General features: G+C 42.5%; 1 protein-coding gene across 6 annotated transcripts in view; it reads right to left on the bottom strand.

The window, feature by feature from the left end:
* cfap46 (cilia and flagella associated protein 46) overlaps positions 1-22,879 on the bottom strand; it is a 79,730-nt gene that overhangs the window by 37,753 nt on the left and 19,098 nt on the right. For 5 of the 6 annotated variants that reach the window (XM_074646879.1, XM_074646873.1, XM_074646877.1 and 2 more), the window contains 19 exons: positions 21,217-21,415; positions 15,199-15,348; positions 12,211-12,321; positions 10,367-10,548; positions 9,829-9,960; positions 9,530-9,695; positions 7,761-7,833; positions 7,344-7,479; positions 7,061-7,244; positions 5,978-6,131; positions 4,610-4,827; positions 4,366-4,500; positions 4,013-4,177; positions 3,408-3,556; positions 2,729-2,827; positions 2,586-2,649; positions 1,280-1,432; positions 774-974; positions 572-678 (listed from right to left, as the gene is read on the bottom strand). In XM_074646879.1, coding sequence (XP_074502980.1) covers positions 572-678; positions 774-974; positions 1,280-1,432; positions 2,586-2,649; positions 2,729-2,827; positions 3,408-3,556; positions 4,013-4,177; positions 4,366-4,500; positions 4,610-4,827; positions 5,978-6,131; positions 7,061-7,244; positions 7,344-7,479; positions 7,761-7,833; positions 9,530-9,695; positions 9,829-9,960; positions 10,367-10,548; positions 12,211-12,321; positions 15,199-15,348; positions 21,217-21,415 — 2,778 coding nt within the window. The remainder of the gene's footprint in view (positions 1-571; positions 679-773; positions 975-1,279; positions 1,433-2,585; positions 2,650-2,728; positions 2,828-3,407; positions 3,557-4,012; positions 4,178-4,365; positions 4,501-4,609; positions 4,828-5,977; positions 6,132-7,060; positions 7,245-7,343; positions 7,480-7,760; positions 7,834-9,529; positions 9,696-9,828; positions 9,961-10,366; positions 10,549-12,210; positions 12,322-15,198; positions 15,349-21,216; positions 21,416-22,879) is intronic. The other variant, XM_074646878.1, reaches the window with a different exon arrangement.

The following is a 22,879-nucleotide window of genomic DNA, read 5'->3' as shown; positions in this document are numbered from 1 at the left end:
TTGTGTGATTTTTACATTCATTCCTCCCATATCTTGGGCCTCTGAACAAGAAGGCCCTAAAATACAGCATACTTTTACTCAAACTAGGTATGGGAATCACCACAGACCCCACAATACGACCTTATTGCGATTTTAAACATTTTGCGATATGCTGAGTATTGCGATAAATTGCGTTTTATTACCTTTTTTCTACTGCAAATGATTCAGTTTGTCAACATCTGTTTTATCTAATAAGAAACAGTTTTCACTCTATTCATCTCAGAGTTTTCTTCCACATATCTTGAGGTCAGAGATCAAGGAAACTCTTTGAAAATGGCGATGCCAGTTTCTCCTCGCCAAAATTTAGCCTAACTTTGGAGAGTTATTTAGCCTTCTTCCTGAAAAGCATGACACAACCAGGTTGGCAAAATACTACAATACTATGCTGTATCTATTTTTCCCTCCACCCCAAACTCAAATGGATAGAGCAGCTTAAAAATGATAGAAATCTTAATCAAAGACAACCTGGTGCAAAAGGTCACCAGAAAAAAATGGCACATTTAGCAGGTTAGACCAAAGACGTTTGAGTTACCTCATCTTTAATGAGTTGATCAATAAGGTGAGTTCTGGGACCCGGTTTACTCGCTGCTCCAGAACCAGCTTCAGAGCCCCACAGCCTTGTTTTATAATCTGATCAGCCTGTGAAAGAAAAAAGCATGATGGGAAAAATATTCACTACTACAAACTAAGCTAATCATACTATAGAGGGCTGTTAGAAGGTAGTGATTCTATACCTTGATGTGTGCGTCATGGCCTCTCTGGCCTACCACAGCTCTGACCTTGGTGAGGGTGAGCTGGTACCAGAACTCCTCATCCCCACCCAGGACGTGGGCTTTGTCCAGCAGGATCAACGCCTGTTCATAGTTCTGCTCTTCACAAGCCAGAACAGCCAGACTGAGCAAACTTCTAGCCAAAGCGTTCTGGTCTCTGAGCTCCTGGATAGAGGGAAATTGAGTAAGTTATATTAAGTTAGTAAGTAAGTTAGTAAGTTATAATGGATCAGAACATTAGCAGAACCATTGCAGTAAATGCTTGTAATATTTTAGTGGGCATAAAATATCAGTAAGGGTATCACTGTCAACATTTCCTTTCATGTAACTATAGAAACTATTTGTCAGCATTGCTGATGTAGAAAATGGTTGAGTCTGGTATGCCAGACAGTAAAACAATGTTGTTTTTGAAAATCCGATGTGAGCAAGACTGATTGAGTCTGACACTGTGTTCCTCTGTTTCAACTCACCATAGCTACCAAGTGGGCCTCTGCCAGGAGATGCCTGGCTGGTTGATAGAGCCCCATAATGAGGCAAACCTCAGCTTTGTCCAGCCAGATGTCCTGAGCACACACATCCATACTCTGCTGCCCAGACCCAGCTTGTTCATCCACCTTAACTTTCTGAAAAATCACCAAGATAGACAATTCACTTTGTTTGTCTTGTCTTTGATTGACTCAAACTGTAAACAGATAATGATTTTTTTTTTTTTAAATGCCAACTTGTTAACAGGTTGGATACATAGAATACATACTGCATGCACACCAAGGTTATAATAGTTTTGAATTTTCAATTGGTTTATATTTAAGTTGATTGACTTTTTGATTTATTTTCAGTTTAGTTTTAGTTAGTTTTCAGAGTGCATTTGCTAGTTTTTGTTTATTTTCAGTTTTTAGTTGCACAGTAGTTTTATTTTCTTTTTATTAGGGCCAGGTATAATGTCTCAGAAGTATGTAGCTATATGTACATACTGAGAGAACTGTGTAGGAGTGACCATAATGTTAAATATTAAATGCTTAGTCTCTGCGCTACTTTAGTGAAGCAATTGCGACGTAGGGCCATCTCCTGGAATGTCAAGTCAATTTCTGTGGTTCAATGGTACAAGAGTTGTCCGAAATTCATGCTGTCTCTTTTTTTTTGGTAGTTTTATATTATGGCTAAAAAGCTAAAACTGAAATTAATTTCATTTTTATTTTATTTGTATTAGTTTTTTACCCAGGCAATATTGTTTCAGTTTAGTTATAGTTTTCTTAAAGGGTATCGTTTTAATTTAATTTCAGTTTTTATCACTGCTTTGGTTTTAGTTTACTACAATAACCTGATGCACACAGAAGAAAAAAACTTCCTTATGTTCCTTGCTAGGGTCTTATAGTGTTATAATGTTAAAGTTTATGGGATGAGCCCTGCAGATTTCAATGTGAAATTCACACCATTAACAGGCTTGAGTACTGTAAATGGAGAAGTACAAGATAATAAAATCATCTCACATAACTGAATTCAGCGTTAACACTCATTCCAGGTTTATGAGACAAGTAATTTGACTGCTGTAAACCTCATGTATTAATCTGCCATCACTCAGTGTTACATTATAAAAGTACTAAATTAAAAATTTCCTTCACCAAAATAAGTTACCTGTGAGCGTTTGCCAATCATCCCCTAAGAAGCAATAAAACTACAGTAAATCAATAGTTATTCATTTTAATGGTAATTTCTTAAACTTCATTTGATGCAACATTTAAAAAACAGATATGTCTATTTTGTGAGAGGCAGGCTGACCTGATTGGAAGCTTTGTGAAGGTCTCTCCTCCTCTCCTGTGAGAAAGCAATCACTTTGCGGCACCTGGAATCATGAACATAATATCACAGGTCACTACAGCAAAATGTACAAACATTAAATCTTCATAGCTGAGTTGACATACCCCATCTGTTCTTGTTCTTGGATTTGACTCAGATCCAGGAGCTTCTCCTGATACGGTGAATGTGTCTCCAAACCCAGCTGACAGCAGGTCCTCACAATTCTAATTAGGGGACAAAAAAGTAGCAACAAACAAAGTCAGAACATAAAATGTTATTATTTCAGAGTTTTAAGAGGAATTCTGAAAGTAACCATGGCGCCACAAGTTGATGCTCATCAGTTCCCCAGTTTTCAGTGTTTCCCCTCCCTTTTGACTATTTAAATAAATCAGCCTTTTGACAGCTGACTTTAGTCAAATCATTATCTTGCAGTTGCACACAATTTAAATAAGGAAATTGAAGTGTTGGAAACATCCTGAATTATAAAAAAACAGACCTTTCTCAGCACTGTTGATATCCCTAAAAAATATCGAAAGAGTACTCCTTGTGCCTCTCTGCTCATTTTGTACTTTTTGTACTTTGCGTCTACAGTTCAGTTGGAGATTGGTGTGTTATGTTAGTAGCAGCTAAAGTAGCCAGGGGCTGCCAGCCTCCAGCAGAGATGAGGAGCGGGCTAGAGAGTGACGTCACTCGAGGCAATTTATTAGATTTTACACACAAGAGGCTTCATACAACATTTCTCTCCTATGCAGTACTTCTCCTCAACACTTTAACGTGTACAATTTAATTTATCAGTGTTCTTACCTGAGTCGGTAGAGGTCAGAGAGGCTCCTCCTATCCAAAAGGTCGTGAGCTATGGTCTCAGCTAGATGCATTATGGGTAGGGTCAGGTGGTCGAGTGAGAGTGAGTGAAGCTCTTTTTCCAGCAGGTTGAGATAAAACAGGCTTTGAGTCTACAGACAAACAGAGAAAAAAAAATAAAGAAATAAGAATCAGATTCTTATGGGGATATCCAAAATCTACATATTAATATTATGCAGTGTTTGATCAGAATAGGAAATGCCTCACAGTGCTACCTGCTTGAGCCATTTCCTAATTATTCAAATCCAATCTCATCACATACTTCTTTCCCATTCTGGTGGTAGATCCATACATTAATTACAACACATATTGAATTCAGATTACTGAGGTTTTCCTCTTACAACATCTTAATTTTACCCACACAGATCAATAAATCCAATTCCTTTTGACCAACTAATGACAGCTTCTTAGAGCGACATTGATACCAAGTCGATGGCAGCTGATTCTATATAACCAGCAGATACAATCCCTGAAATCAGAGTCAATACTGTAGACGCTAGATGGTTATAACACTGAGAGAAATGTGAAGGAGAGGTATGTAGTCTTGCCTGCTGAGTAATGCTGTGTGTATTGATACAGTGGGGGTTGCTGTTGGTTCTGAAGATGTGCCTGGCCAGGTCTGGACAGACGTAGCGAGCCCAGTCCTGAGGGGTGGAGGGAAGTGCCTGATCCAAGATAACGGGTTTAGGTCTCTCTTCTGCAGGGGGAGGCTGCTAAAACAGATTAGACACATAATTCATATGTGGCTGTTATTACTAGTCAGCATTTAAAATTACAAAGGTCAAGAACAAATTAGCTGCAGGTAAATGTATTCAAACGGCCCAGTTCAAGCTGACAGTGATGGACTTGGCAAATATAGCAGAAGGATACTTCTAAATCTAATTTGAGCGATAGGACTTACATCTTTCACTTTCTTGCCTTTGGCCTTGTCTTTGCCTTTTTTGGATCCAGCAGAGGGAGGTGGAGGCTGCGGCGGCGGCGGCTGCTGGCTCTTTGCAATCTCACTGGAAATCTCAAAACCCACTGCCATGGACACCTGGAGGGACACACAGCGCACATACTCAAGATGCCACAATATGCATTTGAAGAACAGCCTCACTGTCAGAGTTGAGTGATAGGACAATATTGTGGTGAAGATGCAGTACCTGCCATATTTGAAGCACAAACAGGTAGGCTCTGAGCAGGTTAAGCTGGTGCTCAGGTGAAGCCTTGCCTGCCATGACAGCGAGCAGAGTGTGTGCTCGTACCAAGCTGTCAAGGCGCCGCACCTCCTTCAGATCCGACAAACTTTGTGTCAATAACAAGTCCTGGACTCCCACCAGGGATTTCACTGAGCCCAAATCCCGTTTTTTGGACTCGTCCTCTAGAGGAAAGACAACATTTACTGTGACAAAGAGTTTAACAGGAAACAAGACAGATATGTACAATAATCTGTCAGTATAATTGAACAGCATCATTACATTACTTTTAACAATTACAAATGAAGCCAATGATACAGAGGCACACATCTCTGTAATTAGTTTCCACTTTTCCTTTATTTGTGTGTTGTGTTTGTCTCTCAGGGTATAGTTAACAGGGCTCATAGCAGGAGACTAAAAACACTTCTCAAAGCATATAGTGCTGCTATTCTCAGTAGGTACCCACATGGGATGTTGAGAAAGCGGTGTCTTTGTCTGGTCAGTTTCCTTTTCCTCTGAACAATATTTGCTTGGCTTAATGTTTACCATTGAACCATTGAAATGAAAGTACAAACACTGAACGCCATTGCTGATGCAACCATCAAAAAGCTGTGGCACGGCTCTGTTCTGGATCAGACAGATCAGATGTCTGTATTCCCTTTAGACTAACAGTGTAAAGCCCCGGAGATATCAGCATTTCATGCCCACATGCGTCCCTCTAGGGACAAAACCTGATAGCTTTTCCTCTAGAACAGGGATTCTCAAAGTTTGGACCCCCAGGGGTCCGCAAAATAATTTCCTATAAATTGTAAAATGTTGCTGTATCATTAAAAAGTGCATATCTACAGATGGGGACTGTTTGTGTCAATAAAACGAGCATATTGTGTCCATTACTCCCACCCTTGTTAGCTTTGGGCCAATAGAAACTCTGATATGATTGTCACACACATCAATAAGTTAATTAATTTAAAGTTCAAGCACTTACTGAAAGTCAGATTTTGACTGGTGAATTTAAAGATCTGGATTCATTAGGACTATGCTAGTCTACTGTTCATTTTCTGAAAGCTTTTAAGATCATATACTCGAAATGTAGGCACCTTCTGTTTAAAGGTATATAAGTGGTATTAACGTTCAGTAGCATTGCAAATTTCCCTGCTGTGGGACTGATAAAGGATCTCATCTTATCTTAACATGATAAGATTAACATCAAATTGAAATGTGTTTATCACTATGAAGCAGGTCTGAAGTATTTATGTTGAAAAGTTTTAGCAAAATTAACCAAACTAACTCGTCACACAGTTGTGTCATGCTTCAAATGAACACTATGAGTTCTACCTGCTCCGTCTGCCTGTTCAGGTTCCACGTGTAGAAGGATGTCTATGGCCCACTGAACCTGCTGTTGGGCGTCGGCATTGGGGAAGTTGTGACAGTAAAGCCACTCGCCAAACTCTAGCAGCAGGCTGACCTTCTGCCACTGAGTCTCTACTCTCTGTTCACATCACAAACACAAAAGTCAGTCAAAACACATTTTATATTTGTTTGTATTTTTATTTTTTTTTCATTTGAAGTGAAGTATCACCTTTGGATGGTATAACAGATTTACTTCATACTAAGCCTAACTCTTACCCTAAACTTAAACTAGCCCCAAATTGAGAGGCTCTCCTCTTGTATTTCAGGTCATAGCAACAATATTATGTTCCTGCAATAGAACAGACTGCAGTTTTAGGACCATATTTCTAGGACTCTAGTTTTATTCCACCCAAAAACTAATTTCTGTCTGCTGCAATGTGATCTCACAGATTACAATTTAGGTTTAGAAAAGAAAAAAGATCATGGTTTAGATTACGTTTGTTACGTAACTTAACCTTTGAAAACCTGTTTGTACAGCGGAGGATTACAGAACCAAAAGGTCTCATCGACTCCTGAGAGAGAGAGAGAGTGAGAGAGATAGAGCGAAAGATAAACCTGAAGAAAGCTGAATAGAAATAGCATGTTATTGCCAGTTGACTGGCTTATAACACATATTGTGGAGGTCAATTTGCAGTCAGCACAGTTAAATTATTAAGATTATTTTAACTTAACTAAATTGGTAAAACAAGTAGTATTAAATGAGCATTTGTAAGAGCAAAACTAGGGTCCTAGAAATGCGATCCTGGAACTGCAGCCTCCTCTATTGCAGGGACATGCTACTCCATAGCAGGGGGCACTTGGAAACACAGTTGCAATGACACTGTGGCTGCACATGATGGTGCTAGATACTTTGCTAGAAATATTGCATTTGTTCAGTGCAAAAACGACTCCACAGGAAATAAAATGATGAACTTCATGAAAGATTACAACATGATCTATCTGCATGAATCCGCTGATGTATGAGGTTTGGGTCATTATATAAAAATGGTGCCAGAACAGAGGTATTACCAACAGAGAGGTGATGGACTTCTGGTAGCAGGTGAGCTGTTGGGTTATGCTGCCAGCACGCAGCGCCACCTGGTGCCACATGTATGAGTAGCACTGCTTTCCTTTGTCATGTAACATCTCCATGTCCTTCAGTACACTCTCCCCCAGTCGCGCTTTTACCAGTATTCGGTGTTTCAGCAGAGGCCTGGTAAAACACAGAGGACAATAAGATTTCTTTCTGTTTATCTACATTCCCAGTCCCTCTCATATCTGGCCCCCAGTGTTATTTCTTTTATTTACTCACAGCTGGTGTGTGGTGTGAGGGATGTCTGTAATAGCTTGGTCCAGCAGCTGCAGAGCACTTTTCCAGTCTGTTCTATCAATGTGGATTTGGACCAACAAAGTGTAAATGGCAGCTCTCAGGATCTGGTCCTCCTCATCTACTCACAGATGCACATACATAGAGACACAGAAATGCATATTTAGATGGTTGATCTGTAATGTAATGTAAGCATGTGTTCATAATGTAATTATCAATGTAGATCTTAGAAATTCAGCCCATCCAAATGCAAATGTCACATGTTTAATGTTTATCGTGGAATGAATAACATTTTTTGTGGCTTCCATTATTCATAGTATAGAGGTACATAGGTAACCAATCAGAAAAAAATCAAAAAAGAAAAAGAAAGTTCAACCATGTCAGGGTCCTTTTAGCACTCACCAGTTGCTTCATGTTTAGAGCTCCCAGGAGGCAGCGATGTCAAGGTCAGCGAGCCTTTCACTTTGCCCCGTTTCTGAAATACAAAAAAGGAAAGGATTAAAACTTGAGTCGCTACAAGGGTGATAGGAGAGTGTTGCTGGTAGTGGTGGATGGCTGGTTGTACTTAAAGCCCACTGATGTATAACATAAATTGCTATGTGACCTTGCCCTTTATATCACCCTGACCCCAAATCTGTAAATCCCTTCCACATCCAAAGCCTTCAACATTACTGCGTTCACTTATCTGGGTGAAGTAGTCATTTTTGATGTTCACACTTGGGCATTCCATACAGAAAAATGTCACAATAAGTCTGTTCAGACAAGCCACAGCTGTATGAGATAGCTTTTTTTTTTCTTGTTTTACTGTGGGTCGCACCACTGCTGAACACCACAGATGATCATCATTCTGAATTCTTACATAAGCTGCCTTTAATTATGGATTTGACGTTATTTTGCATTTGATCGAGTGTTTATCCCGCTGGCTGGATAGCTGTCCATTGGGGAGATGTTTTCTCACACTTCTCCCCTGTAGCACCCTCATTCTCCTTTTTCATCTATTAAAGATGACGGAGCAAGTTTAAGATCTTTACCGCTTATTTTACTCAGTTTTATTGCAACCAAACTAAGTTGTTAAAAACAAATAGCAGAACATGAAAGGTCAGTTTGGCTGTCATTCAACTCTTGTTTTGCCCACTTGTTATTCATTTTGTTGCTAGTACTTTTGTCCTGTCAGCAGTTGGCATGAATAAAAATTTAAAGTGATGGGAAAGACTTGTCTGATGCTGGGGCTGGGAAATTTCCCATAACAGGGGGGCAGACTGTGTTTCTGTGGTTTCCCTCGCTGCTGTGCTGTTGTATTGCTCCTGCACCACTAATAACGCTTTGTTGTTAAACATAACAGAAATTCAAAAAGGTAGCTGTGGGCCAATTAAAGCCAGGTGCTGAACAACAGATTCTGTGAGGGAAAAATGGAGCGTATCTGCACACTGGATTAAAGCTCCAAGTAACTGCACTGGAAAATGCTGTACGCTTCTTTTTAAATATATCAAATATTTATATTGAAATATTGAAAATACATTTTGGAAGGTCTATAACCTTTGTGAAACAATTTCAAGTTGTCAATTTGTTTTTCTGGAGGGTCACTTTGTGGGGCTGTATATTTTTTGTCTGATCACTTGGCTATGACTAACTACATGTCATCAGTTTTGTGACCATAAACAGTATACAGAACATTATCCATTGTCATGTTGGCCATTTGCCTGATGAAGACCTGAGGGGGTCCAAACATCACGGAGTTGAGTAAGGCTGCATTCACACGAGATCAGCCGGTGTGGCGAATACACAAGTTTTTACATTCATTTTGAATGGGGGTAGTGTGAAAAAAATGCAGCAGCCTGCGGCGCAAAAGTAGAAACAGAATCAACTTTTGGAAGAACGCAACCCGACGTCACGCTGCTGTGACCAATCACATAACCGGCGATCCAGAGTGGTACAACCTATGAGGGAACAGAATATGTTAATCGTCACAGTTAATGGGCCATTAAAGTGACTCCCCCAGACCTCCGCACAACCCTGCAGCGAATCGCTGCAACGCCTGATCTCATGTGAATGCAGCCTATAAAAAAAAAAATCAACTCCTGCTTACGCATGACACCAACATAAAAAAATGACAGAATTCATATGGATTAAAGAGAATGTTTGAATATGGCTAAAAAAGGGCCCCTACATACATTTGCCCATTTCTTGTTGGTATGAACCAGAGCATTCAGGATGTTCTCCAGGGGCTCTTTGAGCTGCCATCTTTCCTCAGGAGTCTGTGTCAGGGGTAGACATGTGTTCCAGTAATGCCTTGCAGCAGCGACACACAATGCTGGATACTCAGCCTTTTCTGCATAGCTATGGACAAGAGAAGCATATATAAGGTAAGAAATTAAAAATGTAGATAGAGCAGATTAAGAGAACATTTTTAAAAACTAGTTTATAGCTGCCCGAGGCATTAGTCAATACATAAACTGACGATGAACAGCACCTGACACTGGAGAGAAGCACCTCCAAAGCCTTTCTGTAAGAGTGCAGATCTCCATTGGACTCATGGACTAAACTTAAACCCCTCAAACAACTTGCACTGCTCAGCATCTCATTCACTGCAGTCCGGCCGTACCTAGGGATATGAGGAAATAGATTAGCTGTGAAACAATCAATCACTCAATCACTCAATCAATCAACCAAAATGTAAAACTGCTGTGAACCACAAAAATCTCAAACTTTCATTCAAACTTTGCGACTTCATGCAAAAATGCAAAGCAATGCTTGCTCATTTATAGCAACTGCAATACTCTTGAATATGCACAAGATGTCACCTGCTCCTCAGAGAGCTTTAGAAGCAGAAATCTCAACCACTCCTAACACATACCTATAGTGCTTCCCATAATAAAGCACACACATTCATATCAAGGCATGATATCATATCAAGAAAAAAAAGACCAAGACCTTAGAAAAGATCTACCTGGGCATTTCTAAATTTCTCTTATTGTTTAAATAGATTGTAATCAGCCAACTACACTTACAAAACACAGGGCATGGTGTTGAGGCTCTTTGCTGCAGCTTCTTCCAGCTGCAGAGCGTTCTTGGTGCAGCACAACACCAAGCTGGGGTCCTTGGCATTGTGGCAGAAGGCAGCCAGCTGGCACCACACCTGCAGCTCCACCATGGTGTCAGTCCAGCTGCATTCAGATGCCATGCTCACCAGCTTTTAGGTGAGAAGAGAGAAGAGAGGAGGGGAGGAAAATGGAGGTGGTGAGGGAAAAGGAGAGGGTGTGGGAAAAGAGGGGAGGATTGAGTGGGAGAAAAGATGAGAAGAGAAAGGGTAAGAAATGAAGGGAGGGAATGAAAACAAGGTAGGGAAAATGTAGAGGAGGGGGGTTAAGTAATGCAAGTAATGCAGGGAATAGAAAAAATTGTGAGGAGTGAGTGAGAGGGGGACAGGCAAAGAATGTGATGGAAGACAAAAAGAAGAAAAGAATGGGACACGAATGATTGGCGAGGGAAAAGACGGGAGGCGGTAAGCAGAGGGGTAGAGTAAAAAAAGTAAAGACAAGCATAGGGAAAAAAGGAAAAGCACGGAGTGAAGGTGTAGAGCAAATTGAGGAGGTAACCAGGGATGGAGAGGAAGGCAGCAAATGAATGAGGAGAGTATATTAAAAAATGTGACATCCAACATTTCAAAGTCAAGGAGGACAACATACTAATATTTCACTGGCTCACATCACAGAATGAGGAGAGTTTTTGGAGGTACACAGAAAATTAAAGATTAGAAGGAAGAAGGATTAAGGAGAAGTGGAAAAGAAAAGGGAAAAACGAGGGAAAACAGGACAAAGAACAAGGGGAGGGGGGGTGGAAAAATGGGAAGAGTGGATAAAATTCAAAAGAGGAGAGGATGAGTAGGATGTAGGAGTGAATGAAAATGGAAAGAACGGAAGGATGATAGTCGAGAAGAGATAGACAGATGAGAGATGGAGTGAAAAAATATATAGATATAGGTATAGAAAAATGCCAAAGGGCCTTAAAGTGGCAGAAGGCAGAACGTTTTTGACATCATTGGGCAAAAATTCCATAATAACCTTTCAGCATATTGTAATTCAATGCAGAAGAAAACTAGTCCTCTGCACCTCCTCATGGCTCTGTTTTCAGGCCTCTAAAAAATCGATGACCAATCACAGATCATTTCAGAGTTCCTATTGAGCGTTCCTATTGGCTGTGCTACGGCTAGTGGGCGGTGCTTGGTTTTTCCTCAACTGATTTCAACATGGCTGCTGGGTCACAAACTTTCTCATTTTACAGCTAAACCGTGCACTACAAGATGTTTCTGAAAACATTTGAGGAGAGAAATAGGCATTACAGTAACAGAATATTGATTCACATTTGATCAGCGCTGCCTAGTCTGACTGTTTGATCGGAGTTCGCAAGTGATTGACAGCTGCGCAGAGACTCCAGCTCAGCTCTGATTGGTTGTTTTTCTCTGGTCTGTGAAATCTTGCAGATGCCATTAGGAGCACCGGAGGAGACAGAGGCACATATTTTTTTTCAGATTACCTGTCTCATGCACTACTGTTAGGATATAGTGACCGTTTTATAAAAATAACTTTTTTCAATCATACTTGCTCCATTTCTACCCACTGCAGCTTTAAGTGTCAGAGGGAGGGATTCTCCACAGATTTGCACGGCACATCTCATGTCAAGGACATTTCTGATCCGACCACAGCACGATGATCAAAGCAGCGACAGTATTTTGAAGATATTGACACATGATGAGATGCAGTCAGGGTCTGTGGGCTCGTGGGCCATCTTGGCATCTGTTGTTACCATCTGGGCAACAGCTACTGTAGGAAAACATGAACAGAGGAGTACGTACCGTCGAGAGACTGGGAACAGAGAACTCCATATGCCTCGGGTTCGTATTGCACTGGAGCATCTCCACTCCAACCAGCACACGCGTCATCGCCGAAACTTCCTCATCCTCACACTGCAAACGGGGATGAAAACAGTGCATACTGAGCATTGCAGTCCCCAGACAAGTATACACCAATCCCTTAAGTTTAATTATAGAAAATACTCATACATGTATTACTATTTGCTTAAACTCAATAAATTATACATGAACCCACAGTATGATTATCATATTGTATGTGTCCCAAATACCGCCGAGATAACCTCGTTGATAATGTATGACTTGCTATTGTGTGGAAAATGAGTTGATGAATGATTTATTGAGATTAGAGATAAAACCCCATTTATATTAACACTGCGTTTCTTAATTTGCTCCGCAACAAACAAACCTCATTTAGCTGTGACTCAAAGCACATCAGGCTGAAGGGACTAATGTAGGGCAGGAAATTCTTGGCTGACAAATGATCGTAGGATTATGGTGACAAATCAACTGACAAATTGTATAAGCGCTTTCCCCACATTTATGTCCCACTGTAAAGAAGTACAATCAGGCAATATGACATCCGCAGATGAACGCAGTCCAGCGGATACAATGCTGTAATATGGATATGGCTGGATGTAACACCTAGCACATCAAAAAGATTAATATAAATGTCAGGCATCATCAGCCTACAATATCATAAGCACATTATAGAAGAACAATGAGGAGACCGTACTGTAATACGGGATACATTATGAATGTGACATGATTATGTTATGACAATGAGCTATACAGTTGTCTCAGCGGGTATTCACCCTCATTTACATTTTAATCTTAGACATGGCATACATAGAGGATACCATTCCCCCAAAGAAATTAAAAATAACTACATAGGAAAGTATAAAAATATCATCCTTACATCACAAACCCCGTGATACTGAAGGCTTTTTGTTGTGTTTTTTTATGTTATTTAAACCCAATTTTGTTACAGTTTTTCTCCATTGTTTTGATGCACTTCTGCAAACTATGTTCTGAAACTGCAAATGGAGTGATGCCATGATCACGACTCCTAATGCATTCACCTGACTTTTAACTATTTCTGGATCTTTTCACACAGTTCACTTTACCTTTCAGAGTTATATACCCCACTGCAATACTTTTACGTACATTTTTGGTGGCCTAAATGTAAATTTATGTAAAAACAAAACAGAAAAGGCAATTTAATGCAACTGAACAGAATGAAAAATGTGTAATTACTTATTTAGATTGAAAACTCAAGTTATTTGTTCTCTCAGAGTCTCTTAGTACCCACACTACAAAAGACACAGTCTATCTTTTTCACATAAAAACTCATAATTCATATGATACGGAAATCAATTATTTTAATGTGTATAACTGCTTTGATTAAAAAAACAATATTGGCATCAGTAGTTTTAATTATGTATTAGAAGCTGCTTTGAGCTAGTGTTAGGAAGTTAAACAGGTCATAATTCCCTCTCTATTATCTATTTTATATTGCTGTGAAAACATCTCCTTCAAAAAAAGGATCTATTCAAGTTTCTCAACAAAAACTTTGTGAGTTATAATTTACCTTTCCTGATTACTATTTTTTACTGAATAGAGCCTGAGCATCATGCTGTAACTAAATGGAACCACCGTTAAAGTTAGCTGTTAACAGCTAACAGCTACTGTTAAGGGATCGGCGAATAGAAAGTATTAATGCCGATCTCCAGATCGCATCCGTAAAGATAACTCCTCATTTCAATTTCACCAATCAGCCGTTCCTCATCCATTGCAGCGCTTTCAAAGCGAGCGACAGGAATAAATAGAAACAGGTCGTCCAAAAAAAAATCAGTCCCGCTGTGCAGCGCCGCGCCGCTCGCGGCCAGTTAGCACACTCCAATAGAAAACAATGCAATCAAAATGATTTTGTCGGTGGCGCTCGCTCGCGTCGCAATTAGTATACAGTCTATGGTTAAGACACGGACACCGCAATCTCATTGAAACACAGTCTCATTCTCAAGAGAGACCTTATAAAACTTGGTGGCAACAGGGGGCCACCTACAGCGGATATTTGATGGCCACAGAGTAACTTTTTGTGGCTATCGGGCAATGGTTAATGTCGAACACTGTTTTTCACACAGCTCTTGCATAGAAATCCTGGTTTGTAGAACATTCAACTTCTAAAATGTGGTGTATGGAATGTGAAGTGTAAAGCGTCATGCAGGATATTGACGTCAAGGCTTCTTTTCCACTGATGTCTGCATTCAAATCTACCTCATAGACTGTATATAACAATTGGACGTAGTCACCGTGACATCACCCATTGGTCTGTGGACTGCCATTTTGTAGCCTCGAGTTCGGCATTTTGGCCGTCGCCATCTTGTTTTTTTGCAACCAGAAGTGACACGAGGATGGAGCTAAGTACAATCCAGTGCTGAATAAGACCATTTTAGGTGACCAAAATGGATATAATTTACTTTCATGAACTGAAAACACACTGTCAAAGGGTTAAATTTCTAAAATGAAAATACGGACAACTCCCAGACCGGACAACGCCTTGGTAGCAACCGGTCAATCACAAGGTAGCCAAGTCCTAAAGCATCCCCTGCTTTATTGTCTATTTTACTCTAAACTGGACCATAATTTACTAAATGAACATCATGCTGTATTGAAGACTTGAATTTAGCGATTGAGACCGTAAACTCATGTTTACAATGTTTACTGAGGTAATAAATCAAGTGAGAAGTAGGCTCATTTTCTCATAGACTTCTATACAATCAGACTTCTTTTTGCAACCAGAGGAGTCGCCCCCTGCTGGCTGTTAGAAAGAATGCAAGTCTAAGGCACTTCTGCATTGGCTTCACTTTTCATAACTGGAGGTTGCCGCCTGATCTTACATGTGTGAACAGAACTTTTCACACCTTAAGACTGTGCTCATAGACAGTTTTGGGCTGACACAGAGAATGGTACCTCATCTTTAGTGTCCATCTTTGAGCCAATCTGGTGTTGCAAGAGCCTCTTGATCTGCACCCAAGTGGCCACCACCTGTTTCCTGACTGCGATGGGGACGGCCTCCCCTGGGAGGTTGCAGGTGGATATGCAAAGGGCATAGTCACACAGCTAGGAGGAAGAGTAGAAAACAACAATGAGCTTGCATTCTATCAGCTAGAACTACTTGGTACGGGATTAGCAGTCTGAGAAGCTCAATAAGTAGAATGTGACATTAACATAGTCAGGATTATGCATAATCCTAAAAGATATTAGACATGTGGATCACAGTGTCTATCAAGTACTATACATTGTGATACATATCTGTCAGACTCTGCAGACGTTGGACTTTCTCTGCCAGCTTGTCAGCTGCAGACATGACAGACATACACAAAAGACTCCGTAAGACTGTGTTCAAGTCAGACATTGTGTATGACCCTGCTGTACTGTCGACTATTTATAAAAAATTTATTGGAAAGGATAACTTTTTTATCTTCCATCCATCTTCAACCGCTTATCCGGGATCGGGTCGCGGGGGCAACAGCTCCAGCAGGGGACCCCAAACTTCCCTTTCCCGGGCCACATTAACCAGCTCTGACTGGGGGATCCCGAGGCGTTCCCAGGCCAGAGTAGAGATATAATCTCTCCATCTAGTCCTGGGTCTTCCCCGTGGTCTCCTCCCAGCTGGTCGTGCCTGGAACACCTCCCAAGGGAGGCGCCCAGGAGGCATCCGTGCTAGATGCCCGAACCACCTCAACTGGCTCCTTTCGACGCAAAGGAGCAAGGACTCTACTCCGAGTCCCTCACGGATGACTGAGCTTCTTACCCTATCTCTAAGGGAGACGCCAGCCACCCTCCTGAGGAAACCCATTTCGGCCGCTTGCACCCGCGACCTCGTTCTTTCGGTCATGACCCAACCCTCATGACCATAGGTGAGAGTAGGAACGAAGATTGAACGGTAGATCGAGAGCTTTGCCTTCCGGCTCAGCTCTCTTTTCGTCACAACGGTGCGGTAAAGCGAATGCAATACCGCCCCTGCTGCTCCGATTCTCCGACCAATCTCACGTTCCATCGTCCCCTCACTCGCGAACAAGACCCCGAGATACTTAAACTCCTTCACTTGGGGTAAGGACTCATTCCCTACCCGGAGTAGGCAAACCACCGGTTTCCTGCTGAGAACCATGGCCTCAGATTTAGAGGTGCTGATTCTCATCCCGACTGCGTCACACTCGGCTGCGAACCGATCCAGTGAGTGCTGGAGGTCGCAGACCGATGATGCCAACAGGACCACATCATCTGCAAAAAGCAGCGATGAGATCCTCAGCACACCGATCTGCAAACCCTCCTCCACCCGACTACGCCTCGATATCCTGTCCATGAATATCACGAACAGGATTGGTGACAAAGCGCAGCCCTGGCGGAGGCCAACCCCCACCGGAAACGAGTCCGACTTATTGCCGAGGATCCGAACACAGCTCTCGCTTTGGGCGTACAGGGATTGGATGGCCCTGAGAAGTGCCCCCCTCACCCCATACTCCTGCAGCACCCCCCACAGTATCTCCCGGGGGACCCGGTCATATGCCTTCTCCAAGTCCACAAAACACATGTAGACTGGATGGGCATACTCCCAGGCCCCCTCCAGGATCCTTGCGAGAGTGAAAAGCTGGTCCGTTGTTCCACGGCCAGGACGGAATCCGCATTGTTCCTCTTCGATCTGAGGTTCGACTATCGGCCGAACCCTCCTTTCCAGCACCTTGGAGTAGACTTTACCAGGGAGGCTGAGCAGTGTGATACCCCTGTAATTGGCACACACTCTCTGGTCCCCCTTTTTGAAAAGGGGAACCACCACCCCGGTCTGCCACTCCTTAGGCACTGTCACCGACTTCCGCGCGGTGTTGAAGAGACGTGTCATCCAAGACAGCCCCTCCCCACCCAGAGCCTTCAGCATTTCTGGGCGGATCTCATCAACCCCCGGGGCTTTGCCACTGTGGAGTTGTTTGACTACCTCAGTGACTTCCACCAGGGTAATTGATGATGGTCCCCCATCAGCTTCCAGCTCTGCCTCTACCATAGAGGGCGTATTGGTCGGATTCAGAAGTTCCTCAAAGTGCTCCTTCCACCGCCCGATTACCTCCTCAGTTGAGGTCAACAGTGTCCCATCCTTACTGTACACAGCTTGGATGGTTCCCCGTTTCCCCCTCCTAAGGTGCCGGATGGTTTTCCAGAAGCACTTTGGTGCCGACCGAAAGTCCTTCTCCATGGCTGCTCCGAACTCCTCCCACACCCGCTGCTTTGCCTCCGTCACGGCAGTGGCTGCTGCTCTTCGGGCCCGTCGGTACCCTGCAACTGCCTCCGGAGACCTCCGAGATAACATATCCCGGAAGGCCTCCTTCTTCAGTCGGACGGCTTCCCTGACCACCGGTGTCCACCACGGTGTTCGAGGGTTGCCGCCCCTTGAGGCACCTAAGACCTTAAAACCACAGCTCACCGCCGCAGCTTCAGCAATGGAAGCTTTGAACATCGTCCACTCGGGTTCAATGCCCCCAACCTCCACAGGGATGCCAGAAAAGCTCCGCCGGAGGTGTGAGTTGAAGATCTCTCGGACAGGGGCCTCCTCCAGACGTTCCCAGTTCACCCTCACTACGCGTTTGGGCTTACCAGGTCTGTCCAGAGTCTTCCCCCACCCTCTGACCCAACTCACCACCAGATGGTGATCAGTTGACAGCTCCGCCCCTCTCTTCACCCGAGTGTCCAAAACATGCGGCCTCAGATCAGATGATACGATTACAAAATCGATCATCGACCTTCGGCCTAGGGTGCTCTGGTACCACGTACACTTATGAGCATCCTTATGTTCGAACATGGTGTTCGTTATGGACAATCCATGACTAGCACAGAAGTCCAACAACAAACGACCACTCGGGTTTAGATCAGGGAGGCCGTTCCTCCCAATCACGCCACTCCAGGTGTCTCCATCGTTGCCCACGTGCGCGTTGAAGTCTCCCAGGAGAACTATGGAGTCCCCTACTGGAGCCCCATACAGGACTCCATTCAGGGTCTCCAAGAAGGCCGAATACTCCGAACTGCTGTTTGGTGCATACGCACAAACAACAGTCAGAGTTTTCCCCCCCATAACCCGAAGGCGTAGGGAGGCGACCCTCTCGTCCACCGGGGTAAACTCCAACGTAGCGGCACTCAGCCGGGGATTTGTGAGTATCCCCACACCCGCCCGGCGCCTCACACCATGGGCAACTCCAGAGAAGAATAGAGTCCAACCCCTATCCAAGAGTACGGTTCCAGAACCGAGGCTGTGCGTAGAGGTAAGCCCTACCAGATCCAACTGGTAGCGCTCCACCTCCCGCACAAGCTCCGGCTCCTTCCCCCACAGAGAGGTGACGTTCCACGTCCCCAGAGCCAGCCTCTGCCGCCCGGGTCCAGTCCGTCGAGGTCCCTGGCCTTCACTGCCACCCGTGTGGCAGCGCACCCGACCCAAGCGGTTCTTCCCGCAGGTGGTGAGCCCACAGGATGGAGAGGAGGGGGGTGCCACGTTCCTTTTTCGGGGTATCCCCGGCCGGGCTCCGTGGCAAGCCCGGCCACCAGACGCTCGTTGACGGGCCCTCCGTCTGGGCCTGGCTCCAGACGTGGGCCCCGGGCTTCCTCCGGGCCGGGTAACTCCTCCTCTGCCTCGTGTCGTCATTGGGTTTTTTGTGAACCATTCTTAGTCCGGCCCCTCACCTAAGACCAATTTGCCATGGGAGACCCTACCAGGAGCACGAGGCTCCAGACAACACAGCCCTCAGGCTTCAAAAAGGAAACAGACACGATGAAATTTAGTTAATAATTCACTGATAAAGAGCCTTTCATCTCGAGTTAGAGCTGATATCCATGGTGAATGCTTTGAATAGAAAATAAGAAAGGAAACAGGGTATAATGCAGGGTATAAGGCAACTGCAGCACATTCAGAGAACAGAGACATCAGACTTCAACGGCACAAAGAAACCCAGTCATGGAAGCTACATGTGGGTGTGTACGTGTGTGTGCATGGTTGGATGAGTAATGTGGGTCAAATGATGAACGAGATAACAAATTGTATTAACAGGAAGGCAATCCAGGCATTCCAAAATAACAGAACATGGCAACGAGGAAGGAAATATAGTAAAAAGCCTTTATTATAGTGGCTAAATCATTAAAAAAGCCAACATATTTCACTCACTGTACTGTAAGTCTTTGTCAGGGCATTTTTTCAAAAGACAATTTTGAAACTGCTCAACTTTGATTTGTAGTGCGTCATGCCCGTCACGCAGCGGCAACTGTCAGTCAACTTCAGTTTGTAGCTTCATGTCATCGGCTTTCATTGAAAACGACTTGTAGCCTGTTGCTTTGTTGCTCGTAGTGTGAACGCAGCATAAGAGTGCCTCAACTTTTCACCTGTGATGCGCTAACATCTGTCATAATATCATATTGAGGAGAAATCAATGCTTCCTGAGAGGCCTCGTAGTTCTTATTAGCGTACTCTTGGATTGTGGACTCTTGCAATTCTATACTGACAACTTCTTCAGCGATTAATGTTATGGTTTAATCACAGTTATATTGGTGCATCCCAAAGTGCATCTTTTTCCGGCGGGACGCCCTTAAATTGGGGCCCTGCATTCTTGTCTGTTTTGGTGAACCCCATTACCCTTTTGGCATAATAATACTGTACCTGAGGGCTGAAATACAGTCCAGGGGATGGATGTGCTAGAAGCTTACTTGCCAGCCACATTTTATGGAGGATGACGGTAGAAGCAGTATCAGTTTCATAATCCATAAATCTGAGAGAATATTTGGAAGATTAGAAGCAAGCTGCAGTGTTTCCCCTACAATGGCCTTGGGGGGGGCGGCCCATGTAAAACTAGAAAAACCAAGTAAGAGTAGAAGTGCTTCTAGTAAAGCGCCAAGCTAACTTGTACAATTTGAAATGCCATAGGCGGCTTGTAGAGCCCCCCCCCCCAACCTAGCTGTAATGGTTTATGTTAAATTAAATATGGAAGAGTTGACAGTGTGTAAACCGTCACATATCTGTACAAAAGATTAAGACTTGAGTTTCTGAACACGTCTTGCAAATATTCAGCAAATTCCATTCAGAGATTATACACACACTCCTTTCAGAGTCTCAACACTCCTTTCAGCTCTTTTCAGAGATACAGATCTTTGAATGCTGGAATTTCAGACATTGTTTTCACCGTGGAAAAATAAGAATCTGAAAAAAAGCAGCTCAAGCTACCCCAATCAGTCCGGGAGGGATTTGGCAGAGGGTCAATCATGTGTGCTTCAACAAAATACAACCAATACACTTCCAACTAAACATGTTTTATTTTACTTTAGGATGTATGTAGGTCCTAGAAAAACTGGTTTCCATGTTGTCATGATTACATGTCACATGATACCTCTTGACCTCATCAATCCTTCTTCAGAATTCATTATTTCTTATCTTCTAAAGAAGTTTTGGACAGAAATAGTGACTGTGCAATTACCACTGGAGTCTAGCCAGATAGCTGCTCTGTGAGTAGTTCTCTGTGTTTAAAGACTTTTATGCAAATATGGTGACTTAATTAATTGCTTTGCAAATTAATGGTGATGTAGGGAGTTTTAGTGTAAATGTATGGTAAGAGAGCGCATTTTGATGCAAATGCATAATGATGTGTGCAACTTTTATGCAAATGTTTTGTCACATAAGAAGTTTATATCAAACTTTAGTTATGATTTATTAAAAATATATGGAATTGGAGAGGATTTTATGCAAAAATATGGTGACATAGATAGGTTTTATGCACATTTTATGAGATTAAAGGTTAATGCTCCAATAATGTAAAACCGAAAAGCCACTATTTGTCATAAATACTTCTATAGTACTGATACTTTCTTAAATATATTCATAAAAACATTTAGTTGTGCACAGCCAAACACAGGTGCCCATTGCCTACATCCCGCTCCCCACCAAACACACACACACAGACATACCTCAGATGCCTTGCGGACATCCTGGAGGGCAACAGGGTCGAAGACAACTCCATGTACACTGGCAGCCTTCACCCCCTTCTCAGGTCTGTTTTTGCACTTGTCTCCTGGCTGGGCTGGCTCGACGCTGTCTGGACCACATAAGGGCTGAATCAATCCCCGGGCCACAGCATCACACAGCAGCACAGACAGGGCACGATTCCTGAGAAATACAACGCAAACAATGCTCCAAACTGACATCATCTGGAAAAACAAGGACTGAAAGCTGGGCTTGAAGGCCAAACATTTTAGTTTTTTTTTTATATTGTAATTCTTCCTGAAAGTAAAAACCCACACCACAGATTTGGACGACAAAATGTATGTTTCCATGGCCCCATCACTACTTGAGAGTATAACTGAATCCTAACATTTACGTAATTATTTCTATGCCCAAGGACAGTTTGGTCTGTTTTCATTAAGTGCTTCTTTCCATTGCCCAGAAATAAGAGCAGAGCTTAAACCGCCTCTTATTTTTGTGAGTGAGCTATAGTGAGTACAAAGAATAATCCAACAAACATTTTTTAAAGTCAACTTTGACCATGCCTAAAATGATTTCTTGAGGACAAATGTACATGATACTGCATCTGAACTGAAAGACTATGTTCAGTGGTTCCCAACGTTTTTCCTTAAGGGACCCCTTTTCTATCATTTAGTAAACTGACAACCCCTGACTAAGTGACATATTTTATGGATATTTCATATTATAGTCAATGCATAATCTGTAACAGCAACAGAACAACTAATAAACTGTACAATTAACCCAAATAGTCAATACAATAACAGCAGGAAGTTTGTGTAAAACGAGAGATTGGGATGAATTTTTAGCAGATATTGCATCAGAGATGAGTTGTCCTGTTATTTCTAGGATCTTTTAATACCATTCTCTGTATTATGTTTCTTTTTTACAATCATATCTACTTAATAGACTTCTTTTTTGACAAATTCATTATTGTCTTCTCCCTGAGGCTTGCTTGGCCATCATTCTATTAGCTCTTTGGTTGTTTTAACTGCATACTTTTCTAATGCAAATAACTTATGTTCAGGTCTTCGCTGTGCCCTTATCCTGTCGGATTTTTTTTTAAGTTTATACCTTAAATAATAATCCAAACTTTAAAAATAACAATTTCATTTAGCTTCCTTCACAGAAATGAATGAAATGCTGAAATATAGGCAAACTCTCTATTCTATTTAAGAAATTGTCTCACACCCCTCAAAATCAAGAACGCCTCGCAGCCCCCCCCGTGATGCTTTGGCAACCCCTAGTGGGGGTCGGTACCACCAGGTTGGGAATCAGTGGAGTAAATGACTGCTGGGCTGATGAAACCCTTTGAGAAACTCACTGAGTAATTAAGAAAAGTACAGTCATCAGTCTAAAAACACCTATGTTTCATGTTTCTTGAAATGTTGATATTTTATGAATGGGTTTTTATCAAATAACTGTTATTCTGGTTCAGACCTGTTCACAAAAACACACTAATGAATAATGAAGTTCACATCAACTGCGCAACACTAGTCTTTCATTCATTGTTGGTGGAGCAGCTTGGCAATGGACCAAAATAAACTTTGCAAGAACTCCAGGCCAAACACCCAAACTATTCTCTCTGACAGGTTTATAGACTGTAATAAA

The sequence above is a fragment of the Sebastes fasciatus genome, chromosome 9 (assembly GCF_043250625.1).
Source record: "Sebastes fasciatus isolate fSebFas1 chromosome 9, fSebFas1.pri, whole genome shotgun sequence".
NCBI classification, from domain to species: Eukaryota; Metazoa; Chordata; class Actinopteri; order Perciformes; family Sebastidae; genus Sebastes; species Sebastes fasciatus.
Note: the sequence above shows the minus strand (reverse complement) of the source record. Positions and strands in the feature narration are given on the sequence as shown.